Raw genomic sequence first — 15,918 nt, 5'->3', positions numbered from 1 at the left:
ATATTTCACTGTTATTTAAAAAAATTATTTTAATTAAATGGTAAATAAGAGATTTATCATAGTAATTAAGTGATTAAATAATATAACACCGAGATAAAATAATGAACATCTGATTTGCAATTAAAGCTGAAATTTAAAAATATGAAGGTTTATTTTAGAAATATGTAATATATCGACTTTTCACCGGAAAAAAGATTGAAATGTATTATTTATATTTTCTTGTTTTATCCCCGATAACTCTGAAGAACGATTTTTAGTTTTACAATTGTTTTTTTTTCGGCGTTAAAAATATTTGTAAAAAATTTGGTATCGCGATGCCAATTATTAGAGCTCTATTCCGCCAATTGCCTTTGATGCACCGATTCGACGGCCGTCTTTTCTCTCCCTTTGTGACTCATAAGATCGAATCGGTTTCTCCTACTTGAGAGGGCCGTGGTAGAGGGGCCCGACGATGAGGTCCACAGCGAGCTTATCAGTTAGCGTGCGGCTGTGCAATGCTGTGTATCGTGTTGCATCCTGCATCTCGAGTGTTATCGCGCTTCGCGGAATCGCGAAAGTAACGTGCTCTCTATTTCGAAGGAAGCGAAGCGGCCTGATCGTTACATACTAAAGCCGGCGGTGGTGTATCGCCGGAAATTCTCTCTCTTTCTCTCTCTCTCTCTCTCTTTTCACCCTTCCCTCATCGAGGCTTTTCACCGACTCGTGCGTGCGTGCCGAATGCGTGACAACGACAAGAAGCGACGAGGAAGTCACGCAAGCAACAACGGTAACGCGTGGACGTTTTTATTCCGCCACACGCGATATTACCACGGTAGACGGATCGATCTTTTAGCGCGACTTTAATCGTGGCAATCCTTCCTTATTCCTTTGTAGGGATTGTCTTTTATTGTTCGCGTAGTGTTCAAATTCTTCTAACGCGATGCTACTGGAAAATAAAAACAGAAATTGATGTTTTTTAACAAATATTTATTACAAACATGTAGAATGTTAAAAATCCTAAAATATTCTAATTTTCTATAACGTTGTATCTTTCTTTCAAAAAAATAGGAGCGCCGCTAATGTATTACCTAAGTGCTAGGGAAAACGACATTTTGGCAGCAGTACTACTCTTAGAAAAATTGACTGACATACATAGTGCGCGATATTGACGAAGACGACGAAATCAGAAGAGGAGTCGTGTAAACGAATGAGAAATTTGTCTTTTTCTCTTAGAACATCATGTACGTGAACTTACATATTGTAACTTTTGTAACTCTAACCTGACACAAAAGAAATTTCTGACGAAACGTATAAGAATATAAAAATTTATATCTATGGTTATAGTAATAGCATATGTATATAAGCATACATATAAGTAGGAATATAGCGAAATGAGACGTCTATAATCGACCAGTTTTAACGGAACCATACGATTAATGTGACTATTGTTACAAAACGGTTACAAACGGTATTTAATCGCACAAGCTAATGAAACGCATACTCCCTCGTCTTCGCCAACCGAAGGTTGGCAGCAGTCGGGAGAAAAAGAAGAAAAATTCAAATATATAACGTTTAGACTTAAACCAGTAAGAATATAATTCGTCTTTTCTCTTATTGCTTTAAAAAATTTTTAATTTGCTAAAATATAATCAACAACAATGTTTATATATCTTATTAGAGTTTTAGAAGCTCTTACTAACCCTTGTAGCAAGAGTCGATAACCGAACAAGATTAACAATTGCGAATTATTCACATTCAGATCTTTTAACATCAAGAATAGTTTTCAAACATCTTTCTATGCTCATAAACAAAACGTTTAGGATTTTTATTTATTTACCATAAGCCGAAAGTCTTTGTTTTCGAAATTGCAACTTGATATATCACACTTATTCAATTCGCTTGAAGTATTACACGTCCTTTGTACAGCTCATTTGTTTCAATAAAAAAGACAACGCAATAGTGAAAATGATAAGAGTAAGAAAAGAAAAACAATTATAGAAAGTTTGCTCTTTTTTGTCGATTTTATTCATACACACACGTGTGTGTGTGTGTGTGTGTGTGTGAATGTGTGTAAGATAAATCAATACTTATATATAGAAAAAAATACATAACATATGCTATAATATCACGAATATCTTTCTTAAAATTTAAGAAAATTAAAAACAACGTAAAAGGAAAATAAAAGAATATATTGGCACGTTCGTTGCTTGGTCTTGAACATATTTAAGGAGTCGGGTCTCCAACGCTAGTCAAGTTTTTGCTAATATGTTCAGTCTAGCACAACAGCTATTTCGTTGTCATTGGCTTTCAGTTCCGTAGTATACGGCGACCCGTCCGATTGCTTCCACGTTTCGAAGATATCCTGGTGAGCACATACCGCGTACTCTTCCAAGTTGTTATTAATTTCCGGTAAATCACTGCAGAGTTTGATCCCGTAATGGTCCAGATCCGCCAAATAAATACCCAGCTTTCTATTGAAGGAATTCGCCAGGAACTGATACTCGCTCTCAGTTATGGTCATGAATGACGGACAATCGGACGGTCCGAAATTCGTAAATACAACGTCGCATTCTTCCGGATAAATAGTCGGCTCCAGCTGTGAAGGCAACGTGTTGCTTGCAGCATTTTGTACCAGCATCTCTCTTTCCATACGATTAGGCGACTCGTGATTGATGTCGTTTTGCGTATTTCCTCTCATTATTCGCAGCACTTCTTGCACATCATCGTCAATGTTCGAATTAGTTTTCACCGACTCTGTTTTCTTGTGAAGTCGAGATAAAGAAGGAGCTAAACGTTTCGTCGCGTCTCCGTCAAAACCATAACTTTTTCCGTTATTAATAATTATTTCCATGGAATTTATGAAAGAATTGGTCAATTTAGCGGTTTCTTTGGCCCCTGCAACTTCACCAGACCATCTGATAGAGTAGTGAGGGCTTTCGCTGGACCAAGAATTTTGCTTGGACATAGGTGACGTTTTGTCGGATTTCTCCGGCTGGCAGGCGAGAAGAACTTTGTTGTCGTTGAATGAAATTTCGTTTTGACAATTTCTTCTTTCTCGCTCGTTCGTCGTTGACGAATTTTCCTTATCGCGGATGTCTATGCTATCGGAAAAAGTTTTGATAACCATGTCAGCTGTGGTTTCCTGCGAAGCGAGATAACAACGATCTTCCTGTCTTTCGCAAGAACTGTTGCTATCGGGGATTGCGTCTTTATATGGCGTATTCGAGATCTTTTCGAGACTCTTCCCCACCACAACCGTGCGACTCGCTATCGCGTCGCCTTTGGTAGACGCAAATTTACCTACAATGTATCGATTCGCAGCTTTGTCGGGCCGTATACCGTGTTGCATGTGACTCTCGTCCACAACATGGTTCGGGAAAGACAAATCGATATTCCCAGCGCGGTTATCTTTTCTCTCGGCTCCCTCATTTTCGAAGGAGCCCGGAGTTTGCGTGCAAACGTCGACGATATACCCGAGGCTATCCTGCAGCTTTATGTACCTCCGATCCAGGCTCACGTCCGTCGTCGTCACGCCGTTCAGTTTGAATTTCACGCGTACCATCCCTTTTTGGCGACTCCTTCTCTGCCTGAGCCTATTCTTGTGCGTCAGTCGTTTGTGGATCCTTAGATTGGAGAGGATCTCGAAGGGTATGTCGCACACGTCGAATTGCTGACCGCCGTCGAGATTTATCTTGTGGTGGTCCAAGATGTCCATTAGTGATCCCAGGGCAGCGTTGTGCCGCCATCGTGTGTGCAGAGCAACGTCGCTCTCGCATTTGAAGGCTCTACCGCATATCCCGCACGTACTCCCGACGATGACGACGCTGCACTCACGCAGAGTCACGTCGGCGGAGATGCGAAAACCTTTTCCTTTCGTTTGCACCTCGGCGATGCGCATCCCGTCCGTGTTTGTCTCTCGCGATCAAGTCCAGTCTCTTCGACCGTCCTACCTCTTCTTGCGCCGCCGCCACCGCCGCCGCCGCTCCCGTCGAGCGTTCCCCTGCGAGTCCACGGTCGCGCGGCGCGGTAACTACCGCGGTGACTCGTCCGATAGTCGCCGGTCGCCGGTACTTCGCCTGTGTCAGCAACAAAACTTCGCTTCGACTTCGTCCTCGGATGTGGCGCCACCTCGTGCAACGGATGTCACGCGATCTGATATCTGATGTCTCTGATGTTCAAACAAAAACAATTCGTATCGTATTGTTGACATATGTTATTCGTATAGGGATCAGAAAAAAAGGATACGGTGAACCGTTACCCGAAACGTATTTCATAACACGTTATGGATCCTGCAGACATTCCCGAGTCTATTGTGGCTAACAGATTCACAGATAATAATCTTTAGCATGTTAGAGTTAGTCAAAATCACCCAGATAGCAAAACGTGAGTGTGCAAAATTATGCAAACGTATTACGGAGAACAATTTATGTATTGTTGCCACAATGCGTAAACATGAATTGTACTTGAACCGTTGCAACCGTTGCTTGAAACAAATTCAATACGTGTAAAAAGCTGCGTCCGCAAATACTATTGTTAGGTATTTGCGGACGCATCTTTTTACATGTTATTACTGCAACGCTCGTTATAAGTTCATGTATATATTACGCAAATATGACAGACGTTTTGCTGTCTGGGCAGAGATTGAGGATTGAAAGCATTCCGTGCAGATATGAAAGTTAAATCGGCTGCGAGCTTCAATTGTTCGTTAAAGCGATATGGTTTACGTAAAAATGCTGAATTGTTAATCAGAGGGCCTAAAGAAAGCAGTCTAACAAAACAAAACGGATGTAGGTACGTTTATTAGTTAACGGTATGTCAGCCTTGAATTCCGTCTTCTGTCCTCGACCTTGTAAACTATGTTTACATTATTTAAGCCTTGGGTCGACGATTCTAAAAACAGTTCCGAATTCTCGGAACTGTCGGAGAAAGACATATAATTAAAAACTCGCAATGGCCTCGGTCAAATAACCTTGGTCAATGGCCTCGGTCAATGGCCGAATTATTTAAATGTGACTGGCCAATTTTTTCACCGTCCGAGATCTCGGAGCGATCGTAGACACAAGGCTTTACATTTATTTATTCCTATAATACTTTCACCTGATTCAGATTGCCAGTTTAATTTACACGAATAAAGTGTTGTAATGCTCTAATAATTAAATAGCGACCGATATGTGTATAACACAGAATAAATATTGGCGTTTTCGATCATCGATCGAAATCAGAAAAAAATATGATATCGATAACGTAATAATATTCATAATGATTTGATTATAATAAATATTTAAATAATCATAGAATTCAGAGTAGCTATCTTGTGAGTGTTATCTGTCTTTTTCTTTGTATATATTTGTAAACTATTTTTTCCTCAACATTGTCAGAGACGTCAGATTGAATAGTCCAATAATAATACGAATTTGATGAGTATTTACAAATATTGATAACAAAATTATAATTATAGAATTATAAAGAAAATATCAAAGATAGTTATTAGTTATAGAATTTACGATGTATATCCTGTCTCAATACTTAACAATATTTGATTGTAATTTATTACGCGATTATCTTCCTCGGAGGACTGACACTATTTGAAGAAAAATTTCTACTCGTAACTATTGTTTTCTAGCCAATTAAAAAATTTAAATCATAGTAACATGGAAATTTTTATAATGTTTTAAATTAAGTTTGGTTTCGTTTTCTTTAAATGTATACATACCTCGTACTGAGATGATATTTATTTCGCCCGAGCAAACAAAGTAAAACCTCAAAGAAGTTGTTATAAACGTGACGCTGTCATCAAGACTGACCGGATTTTCGTACCTTCACTTTAGACGAAGCTCAAACTTTTCGTAGGAGGCAGCAGGGAGGATGGTCCCTCTCAGCGCGCTGTCGGCAAGAAAACATACAAAGAAACTATTGGCAACACCGCTCGCTTAAGACAAATATTGTTCTTCTGTATAGCAATTAATTATTATTATACGTGGTTTACGTGATTACGATGTTTACGTGTTTGTATATGACCCTGCCTACCTCTTGTACTTAGCTCGTACTTGTACTTAGCTTAGTAATAAGGTAACTATTTTCTTTTATAACTCGAAAACTAATCTTTGGCAAAAATTTTGCTACAGGAAAAATCGTCTCAGAATCGAGTCAGGAATCTGACATATGCGAGACAATAGGGTTGTTCGAATCACCCTGTATATGCCAATAAAATTGTCAAATTTTCGAATCATTAAAAAAAATGTTTTTTATTATAACGACTGTTACAGAAAGCTGCTGTGAAAATAATATTGTGTTTATAATTCTTTATCACATCTCATCTTAACCGAATTAAAAAGGAAGAGCTGTTACTTTAAACCGCAATCTCTATTCGACTAAAGATTACGTGAGGAAAAGCAAAATACGCAAAATTTGATCCACGTTATCTTCGCACGTCGTTCATGTATATCTTTTTTCTAAGTTATCATTCTGGAACAAAAGAGTATTTCCCATGTCCTTTCGCCGAGGAGGCTTGAGAATTATATTCTTTCGAAAAATGATCGCTGAAATATATGCTCTCGAAAAACGATTGCTGAAATATACATTTTGTCCTGTTTGATGCTTAGGTATGGGGGAGAAGCAGTGCAATTTATCTTTAAAAGATTAATAACACCGATCGATATTACTGTGTGTGAAACGCAACACGAAACTTCAACACGCGATAGTAATTACGTAGGCTCATCGATTCCCATTGGATTAACCGTCCAAATCGGATTAAATTTGAATCTTTTTTTTTTTATTTCTCTCCAAAAGATAATCCAAAATAATCTTGACCATTGATTGCCAATCGAAGTTCGCAAAAAGTAAAAAAAAAAGACTATATATATTTATCAACCTTAAATAAAACACACGTTCTAAACACGCTTCTCATTTCACGGCTGTCTCTTTTAACTTTATATCAATTTTTATACTTCTCAAAAATTTATAAAAATTGTATATTGTCAAAAATATGACTCACCGATCCTGCCAGGATTCGAACCTGGAATCTTCTGATCCGTAGTCAGACGCGTTATCCGTTGCGCCACAGGACCGTGTTAGAACCCGTTTCTTCAATGTAGCTTCAAATTAAAACATATAAATCTATGTATGAAAGATAATTTACATATATACGTACATTTATATATTACATATATTTTACATTGTAATGCTTCAACATTCAGAGAGAAGATTGAAGATCATTAATATCACATTTATAACGACTTCGATCAAATTCTGATTAACTTAATTGGTGATTAATTCAACCGGAAGAATTTCAAAACTTCGAATTGTACAATTCGTTGTCCCTGATCTAATCTTTCTTTCCATACGTTAAGCAACAAAAAATAATTCTATTTATCTTAACAAAATAGCATAGATATTTGACAAGTTAATCACCGATTAAGTTAATCGGAGTTTGGTCAGAATCTGCACTCCAATTTTTTTTCACTAAACTGACGTCTCGCATTAGCTAACATATTTTTCGAATATCTTCCTTTATAAATGCCATTAAAAATTGAAATTTCTTATATCTCTTTACATCGAACATCTGGGGATTTACTCTAAAGCATAACAGATACCGTGTCAATAATTATTTTCACCTTGAAGTATCGTCGCTGTTTCAGATTTATTCGGTTGCGGCAAATGTATCTGCAAACATGGATATTCGCGATAGCGCATATAATTACTTATGCTCGTAAGTATTCTTCGCAACAATATTACGAATTGAAACGTGCAACGTTCACGAAACTCGTGGTGTCATATTTCTGTTAGAATATACCATCGCCAAACGCGGATTATGCAACGGCTACAAGTCTGGCGAGGATGATCTTCAGACATTCGACTTTATTAGCAAGCTGAAATTGGATCTGCTAGATGCCCGTTACAACGGCATGACGAAGGTTCGGGGCAGCAATCGCATGCAGACTGCATACCGGCTGGAAAGAGACACTGATGTCACCCTCCCGACGAAGTATTCAAATTAGTACGCGTAGAAACAATGGCCTGGGCCGACTTGGGTCACGGACCCTGATTAACTCGGTCTCGACGAATATTTCTTACCAATGTAGATTCTTACCTTAATCTTTATTTAACTTAATTTTTATCTTTTTCTAGTTCTAAGAATTAGAAAAAGATCAAAAGTAAATTGAAACAAAATTAAAATTAATTTGCATTGATAGAAATGGACATAATTTAACTGATAGAATGGTTTAAAGCAAAATTTTTAATTATACAATTTGTTTCGTCCAACCTACTGTCTTTTCCATGTATCAAATAATGAAAAATTCTATCCACGTTAACAAAGATGATAATCGCCGATTAAGTGAGTCAGAGTTTGGTCAAAATCATCCTTAGTTGGCACGGGTCCTTTGCAAAGTTTACCATGACTTCAAAATAGTACCTTAAATGTTCGCCTATCCGAAATCAAATACTGAAAATTCTTTTCGTCTAATTAATGATTCTTCAATATAGCCTTTTGTAAATTTACCCGTTGAAAAGATATCGATTAAGGAAAATTCCGATCTTCCTTGCACGTGCGAATTCTTTTCCAGGAACATCACACCGAACGGGCTTTCAGAGGAGTTCTCTTTGGTGTATACGTTGAGAGCTAGAAAATCACCGAAGTATCCTTGGCACATCATTAAGATCGTGGACGCGAAAGGCGACGCTCAGCTTCTCATCACGATGAATTCCAGGAAGCGAACACTGGATTTTTCATCGATCGACCATGAGGGAAAATTACAGACGGTCTCTTTCGTGAATGATCGCGTGAGTGTCGTCAACCACATCCGTCATCATTCTAGAAGAGTTCGCGGATTGTTGCGCGTAATGGTCCACTATTCCTAAAATAAATGCTTGGCATTGTTGCCAAACGGGCTCAACGCACTTAAACAGCGAAGACAAAATCGTGGAGAATTATCCGAATTGATAAATTGTCGATTATCTAGATTTTCTCTTGCAAAAGGCGACATTCCAGTTTCTTTCTCTTTGCTAATTGTAAGACACTGTACCGCCCCAGATCGATGATTCTAAAGTCGAACGCGCCCCAATATGCGGCGACAACACGATGTGGAATGTATCGGTCGTAAATCCTCTCGAGTAGGTCGTTTCTTTAAAAAATCATCGAGGAGAGAGAGAGAGAGAGAGAGAGAGAGAGAGAGAGAGAGAGAGAGAGCCGGAGTCGTGGTCGTTAAAACGATTTGGCCGATCACTTATTTATGCATGAGTGTTTCGCCCCACGAAATCATTACGTAAGCGTAAGCTATTGCGTGCGAGATGCGTGCCGAGCCGCGAAAGTAGGCGCGTGAATTGTATCGTCATGCCATTACACAGGGCAGATGTAACGGATGTAATATGTCGGGTCGTTTCGTGCGCAAATGCCACTTCAAAGAGCCTTGACGATTAGAAATCCTCCCGCTCGCGTTATAGAGAAACGAGTCTCACGCTCCTCGGCGATACTGCGATAAGAGAACGTCACGACGCGCTCGGGGTCTTTTGATCGATGAGATTTGCGATTACTTAACTGCATTTTGAAACAGCATAGATTTATGCGATAAATACGAAACTTCGCGGCCTCTCGGTAATGAGTCTTAGTTAAAACTCATTTGTCTCTTTCTACATCATTATCCTGTCTAGGATAATGTATATTATATATGTATATTAAGAAAAAGACTTGATCAATTGCAGCTTGCGTCATTGCAAAATATGTATGATTTCTTTTTTAACAGGTGTTCGACAGGGGTTGGCACAAGGTAAACTTCGGGGTGTTCAAGGATAAGCTGGTTCTTAACGTCGACTGCGAATTCGCTGGCGTGGAAGATCTAAAACCGCGCGGGCCGATTAAAGTCGATGGGAACATATCGATAGCCAAAATGAGCAATAGTAAGATAACTGTACCGGTAAGACCTCGTTATAATATCAATCAGATTTGCATTCGAAGCTTGATTATCGCGCTATTTAATCTACAGCTTAACTGTTTGGATCGAAAAATCCTGAACGAATTTTGATCCAACCATCTATAAACGCTGACTTACATGCATATCTAACATCCCCAAATTGCATCGTTATTATGTCATTGCGAGGAATGCACTGCTTCCAGAGATGAAGTTACGTGTCGGCCGTCACAATTAACTGGCCCGCTACTTAATAACTACCGCTTCAAATAGCCTGAAACTGTCAGTAGGACGAGTTGAATTTAATATTAGACCTTTTGGCCCATATCCAGAATGCACACGCGACGACGTTATAATTCTAACGAATAGAAATATCTTTGTTCATATGAAAGAAAAACACAAAAAGGTATACATTTAATTAAATGTCAGTATGAAATTCTAAGATTTTAAATATATGTCTATTTGCATTGTCTTCAGATCGACGTGCAATGGATGGTTCTAAACTGCGATCCAACGAGACACGAGAGAGAAACGTGCGAAGAGCTACCGGTAAGATCCACATATTTCGTCAAATTTAACAGATTCGCGAGATCTGATTAGTGTAATGTACGTGACCGTAGAAGACCATAGCCGCAGCCTCTCTGCTTCAAATAACACCCAGCTGTGACACGATTTGTCCGCAAGGACCACATGGATTCAACGGTACAGACGTAAGTCCTCTCCTTGTTTTATATTTGTAAAATATTTGCATATCAGACCGTGAGTAAGCTTTTTCAGCAGTTTAAAAGTGAAATACTAATAAAGTTTAGTTTACGACTAATTATATTAATCGTATAAGATTGGACAAAAAGGTTCTAGGACTGATGAAATAAAAATCACAATACGTAACATAGAATAAAATAAACGTTTTTTAATTTTTAATATATTCCCCAGAAACTTGTATACATTGATGACATTGCTTGATAGATCCTGGAATGCTCTTTGTTATGGACATCCTCGAAACATTTTCTCTTCACAACAATAAAGCCTACAGGGTCCAAATCTGGATCTTCACAATGATACTCGAATGCGCGACATTGCTGGCAAAGAAAGGCGTGTTGGAACATCTTCCCTACTCGCCGGATTTGGCCTCTGTGGATTTTGTTATTCCCCAAATTGAAAACCGCCTCGAAGGGAAGACGTTTCGGGGACTTCAAAGACATTCAAAGGAATGTGACCGCCGAACCAGCTTCTCTTGCAACACATTTAAACAAGCATGATCTATACAAGCGATGTCATCGAAGTCGCTAGGGAATACCCAGGTAGCAATTAATGTCTAAAAGACATCATAAAGACATTTTTAAGATTTCTGGCATCTTAAAGACATCTTTATGATGTCTTTTAGACATTAATGCTACCTGGGTATATTGAAAATTTAAAAGCGTTTATTTTATTCTATGTGACGTTTTGGGATTTTTATTTTATCAGTCCCAGAACTTCTTTGTTCGACCTTATAATCACTAAACAAATAAACTTAATATATTTTCTATTTATTAAATGCTATGATAGTTAAAACTGCATACATTTTTTAAAATTTTCTTAATAATTTCCGAGATCGCGTTGATAAAGAAAATCGTATCAGGGATTGCCCGGTCCACCCGGAGCTCCGGGATCAATTGGTGCGTCAGGCTCGCCTGGATTTCCAGGTCCGCGTGGCCCGCCGGGAGAACAAGGAAGAACAGTATGTTTCCTTATTTATTCAAAAAATTATAATAATATGTAAATCATCCAAATAATATTTACATTTACAAAACATAGACAGCATGTATGCATACCATAGACGTATATTACGGGTATGCAAAGAAAGAAATGTAAGAAATGTATATTATCAGGGAGCCCCAGGTAACACTGGTGCCAGAGGTTTTCCGGGATTGCAAGGTTCAAAAGGAGCGATCGGACCCGCGGGACCGTCGGGATTACCAGGATCACCAGGACGAAAGGGTGAAAGAGTAAGCTGTTCATTGCTCTTTTGAACTTTTTGGACATGATTACATGTGGCTAGAAAATTTTTGTATAAGATAAATAGCAGTAAAATAATTAATTTTTCAATAGGGGGATATGGGATTTCCGGGTTTGAAAGGAGATCAGGGTCCTCGAGGATTTCCGGGTCCGCCAGGGAATATGAGCGATTTTCTTTATCCTGTTGGATCACCAGGATACAAGGGTGAGAAAGGTGAACGGGGAGACAATGGTGTTCAAGGACAGCCGGGTGAGAAAGGTACATTACGTTATTCCTCGGAAAGAGAACATCAGATAAGTCTCAATTAAGATAGATCAAATCCGCTTGTGGAACGTCAAACACGCGTCCGACGACGTAATTCGATCTCGTTAGAAATCGAGTCGAGATGTATAATTGCGTTATTCTGCATATAGCGAGAGAGTATTACGAAACGGATGTCCGATTAATGCACTCGTTGTCATCGTAATGTCTAAATCAAAACCGTCTAATCTCGATTGTACCAGTACTTTATGTAATATGTAATGCTTATTTTCAAGTTCTATCTATGAGTATAAATTTACTAATGGAAAAATATGAGTAATTTTTAAGGATATGCAATACGTATATACGGGTTGAAAATCGTTAGATCAAAATTTATCATTTTTGATCTAACGATTTAAATGGCGCTCTTAAACGATTCAAGCGGCGCATAATATTCCACGTATCACTGACCCAGATGCGCTCATTCGCAGTCATTGTAAATCAATTTATCGCAATCTATGCTCATCTATAAGTAATTCAAAATTATGTGCTTACAAGTACCTCAAGTACCAAAGTTAATTGTTCAATGTAGAATAGGAAATTTTATTATAAACATTTCAATTTCTTTTTGTTTTTTTTTGCGTTATTCGTAATCACAAAACTTCATTTTGTACTTACATTATGTACATTATTAGCAATAAAGATTATTATTTATTAAATATTTAAGTGATTGACTCAGGAGAAAAAGGGGGTGAAATTATTAAGAGAAATATAAAAAAATATATTAATTAGATTACTATAAATAATTTTAGGCGAACCTGGAGACAAAGGATATCCGGGATTAGATGGATCTCGCGGTCGTGACGGAGCGCCTGGATTGCAAGGTTCCCCCGGGAACAGAGGACAAACGGGATTACCCGGCCTTCAAGGTCCACCAGGCCATAGTATAAGTGAGGCAGAAATTCGCGATATCTGCGCCACTGTTCTGAGAGGTAATTTTCATTGTTATCGTAGACATTAAATTTAATTGAAATTGAATTAAAATTTAACTAATCCTCCAATCGTCGACTCCCTTCGTTTTCGCTGTAAAGATATATAAATTAAACTAGTTAAGTCGATTAAACTCCAGGTAACTTTGATGAAAGTGGGGTGACGGCTGTATCTTATTATAAAACTGCGCATGAGTGGAAAAGACAGGAATATGTGCGAATTGTGATGTGATTTTTTTCCTTGTTATTACCCATATGCATACAGAACAGATGACCGAAATGGCAGCGCTAATGCAAGGTCCGCCGGGCCCACCTGGCCGAGGTCGTCCGGGCCGTCCTGGATCACCTGGGGTCCAAGGTCGTCCAGGTACACCCTTCGAGTCAGAATCATCAATTCCCTGCGCTTTTTTCTTGCGTTCGGCACGACAGATTAATCGCGTTAGAGATCAACTGCTACTACATGGATTTTCTTAGTTTATAGAAGAATCTTGGATAAAATGGGACCTAACTCAAGAGATGTTTGTCAGGCGACAAAACCGAGCGTCGTTGTAGTAGCATCGCCATTTAAACGCTTGAAGTATCACCGTCCCTCGTGTCCCTAGAGCTATAACGTATGCGAATGGCGTAATTCATAGTATTCATACACGTGGCACTTAACGCGGCGTCGCGGTTGCGCTCATAACAATAATGATATATTGGCATGTGTCGCAGAAAGACTGAATGAACTAACAGAGGGTCTACGAGGGCTACCCGGATTACCGGGACCGGCTCGACACGGCCGTCCCGGTCGAGCCGGAAAGCGGGGCATCCCAGGTACCTATCACTCGGAACCAAAGCAATTCTCTGAAACGTCTGGAAAATAGCCTGTTTGGACTAATGGAACGCTTTTGTCGTGCGCACGCAGAAAATCAGATTAGTCGAGTAATTTCATTAGCTTAATTCTCTCATCATCGGACATGACGCTTTTTTAATGCATTAAAGCGGATATATCTTTTTTTAAAGCAGCACACGCTTTAACATTATTGACAAATGTTTGATTATACCTTCAGTTTTTATATCTGTTCTATTCTTTATTTTCTATGTATTATCAAAATGGAATCTTATCAAAGACCCAGTTTTTTAAAAAAGATGCCCGGATAATGTAAAGAAATTAACGCATGGCGCATTCATATTTGATATCAATATTTGATATCAATTTTTTATCGCTGTTTGTACGATATCGTAATTATTTCGTGATTTAATTCCGATTTTCGATCGTTTAGGCGACCCGGGCCCACCGGGTTTACCAGGGGAACGTGGATTCGTCGGTTTACCTGGCTCGCAGGGTCCCATCGGTCCGCAGGGACCACCTAGTGAACGTGGAGAAAAGGGGGACAGAGGTCCCGAGGGAATCGGTTTGGAAGGTCCGCCTGGTCCACCGGGTCTATCAGGTTAAATTATGTTACATCAGTAAAAGATTATTTAAATAGATAGCAATGAGAGATTATTACATTAGATCTTAGGATGGCTATATAGCAATCATACTACCTCTTATAATAGGGCCTCCTGGTAATGACGGCGTTGGTTTACCTGGAAGACAGGGAGATAGAGGTGAACCAGGCAGACCAGGTAAAAAGATTATTATATCTAACAAGAGAACCTCGCAAAGGCAAAAATTCTGATTTTGATAAAAAACTTTACACACATTTAAGGAGAGATGGGGTTAACAGAATCTAGAAATTTTCATTTGCGGCCTAAAAATGATTCTAAGGAATGAAATCACCTCTCATATGTTGAGTGGTTTTTTACTTTTCTCAATATACATGTCTCGAAAGGATTTTTTCCAATATAATTTATGGAATAATTAAGATCTCTACAATTTGGGCATTGCAATCACTTTATACGCAAGATATTGCACCAATTCCGTAATTTTGTAATTAAAAAATTAATTCTGTAACTGTTAACAGGTGTTCCTGGTGCGAGGGGACCGCCAGGAGTGCAGGGACCGCCCGGATACTGCGAATTCTGCAATTATCCTGGCAGCAATTACCTGCACAATCGTGGCAATGAGAAAGGTCCTTAATCAGCAGGAACCAATATTTCTATATGCGTAGCAGAAGGAACGTTGCGGAGAAAGATTATAAAACAAAATTATCATTCGATGTATCTTCTGACATTGAGCGTTTTTATAATTTAGTAACATCGAACTGAAAATCTCTCACGACGAAGCACTGCCACGTAAAGCTAGCGTTTCTCTAAATTACAATTTAGCTTACTTTGATCAGAGGTTTCTCTCTGCTTTGATGTATTATTTAATAAAGCTTATTGCTTCTTGATGCGTAATTAAACCGAGGGTACTGTCATCTCTCTCGCTGAATTCCTGGAATCCTGAAGTAACTCGATCGCTCTCCGCGCAGTCCATGCCCGCGCCTTCGCGGATGAAGGACGAATCACGAATCTCACGAATCCCCGCGGAGAGAGATTTCGAAACGGTCGCGAGGGTCGCTGCGGTCTGCATTCCCCGTGTTCCCGGCGTTCGGAGAGAGCGCGATCGGACGATCGGGCGCGCCACCAGCGGGCCGTCGGGGAAGATCCAGCGACACGGCCAGTGATGGCCGCGACGTGCGTCGGATCGGGATTCGTGCGGCGGGCTTGTTTACCGTGACGTCGTTCCCGGCATCCGGGGGTGAATCCGCGTCTCGTTCCGCGCGTCTCGTTACCGGGATCCGCCGTCCGCGGCTCGCTCGGGTCGGCGGCCGCCGTCGGGGTCCCCCCCGCGTGCACGTGCCGAGCGTATATCGACCGCCGCGCGAAGCGAGTCGGACGT

At 39.6% G+C, this 15,918-nt stretch overlaps 2 protein-coding genes and 1 non-coding gene across 5 annotated transcripts; 1 reads left to right on the top strand and 2 right to left on the bottom strand.

Annotated features, from left to right (window-relative positions):
- Window positions 1-490: 490 nt before the first annotated feature.
- Window positions 491-15,434, top strand: LOC112454372 (collagen alpha-1(IX) chain-like). 3 transcript variants are annotated; one of them, XM_025015726.1, is made up of 16 exons: window positions 4,142-4,362; window positions 4,647-4,770; window positions 7,617-7,687; window positions 7,765-7,963; window positions 8,544-8,760; window positions 9,720-9,890; window positions 10,362-10,433; window positions 10,505-10,594; window positions 11,506-11,604; window positions 11,756-11,872; window positions 11,976-12,141; window positions 12,936-13,115; window positions 13,824-13,925; window positions 14,375-14,542; window positions 14,652-14,720; window positions 15,059-15,434. In XM_025015726.1, exons 1-16 carry the CDS (start codon window positions 4,326-4,328, stop codon window positions 15,172-15,174), a joined length of 1,998 nt encoding a protein of 665 aa, XP_024871494.1. In that variant the 5' UTR covers window positions 4,142-4,325; the 3' UTR covers window positions 15,175-15,434. The 3 variants fall into 3 exon arrangements, with proteins under 3 accessions (XP_024871497.1, XP_024871496.1, XP_024871494.1); XM_025015729.1 differs by lacking the exons at window positions 4,142-4,362; window positions 4,647-4,770; window positions 13,824-13,925 and adding exons at window positions 491-766; window positions 13,378-13,479; XM_025015728.1 differs by lacking the exons at window positions 4,142-4,362; window positions 4,647-4,770; window positions 13,824-13,925 and adding exons at window positions 1,137-1,220; window positions 13,378-13,479.
- LOC112454373 lies at window positions 1,214-3,900 on the bottom strand. Its single transcript, XM_025015730.1, has one exon. It carries the CDS (start codon window positions 3,875-3,877, stop codon window positions 2,249-2,251), a length of 1,629 nt encoding a protein of 542 aa, XP_024871498.1. The 5' UTR covers window positions 3,878-3,900; the 3' UTR covers window positions 1,214-2,248.
- Trnar-acg lies at window positions 6,974-7,046 on the bottom strand. The gene has a single exon. It is a non-coding gene; the product is annotated as a tRNA-Arg (tRNA).
- Window positions 15,435-15,918: the final 484 nt, after the last annotated feature.

The sequence above is a fragment of the Temnothorax curvispinosus genome, unplaced genomic scaffold (assembly GCF_003070985.1).
Source record: "Temnothorax curvispinosus isolate PA1 unplaced genomic scaffold, ASM307098v1 QBEX01005011.1, whole genome shotgun sequence".
In the NCBI taxonomy this organism is placed as follows: domain Eukaryota; kingdom Metazoa; phylum Arthropoda; class Insecta; order Hymenoptera; family Formicidae; genus Temnothorax; species Temnothorax curvispinosus.
The sequence above is the reverse complement of the archived record's forward strand: the minus strand, read 5'-3'. Positions and strand labels throughout refer to the sequence as shown.

What these genes read in the sequence shown, in the direction of transcription:
- LOC112454373 (XM_025015730.1), bottom strand. Translation starts at nt 3,877, where the DNA reads ATGCGCATCGCCGAGGTGCAAACGAAAGGAAAAGGTTTTCGCATCTCC.
- LOC112454372 (XM_025015726.1), top strand. Translation starts at nt 4,326, where the DNA reads ATGTTAGAGTTAGTCAAAATCACCCAGATAGCAAAAC. An exon ending in GCATATAATTACTTATGCTC is followed by an intron (nt 7,688 to 7,764) that starts GTAAGTATTCTT and finishes TATTTCTGTTAG; the next exon opens with AATATACCATCGCCAAACGC. An exon ending in CAGGACGAAAGGGTGAAAGA is followed by an intron (nt 11,873 to 11,975) that starts GTAAGCTGTTCA and finishes ATTTTTCAATAG; the next exon opens with GGGGATATGGGATTTCCGGG.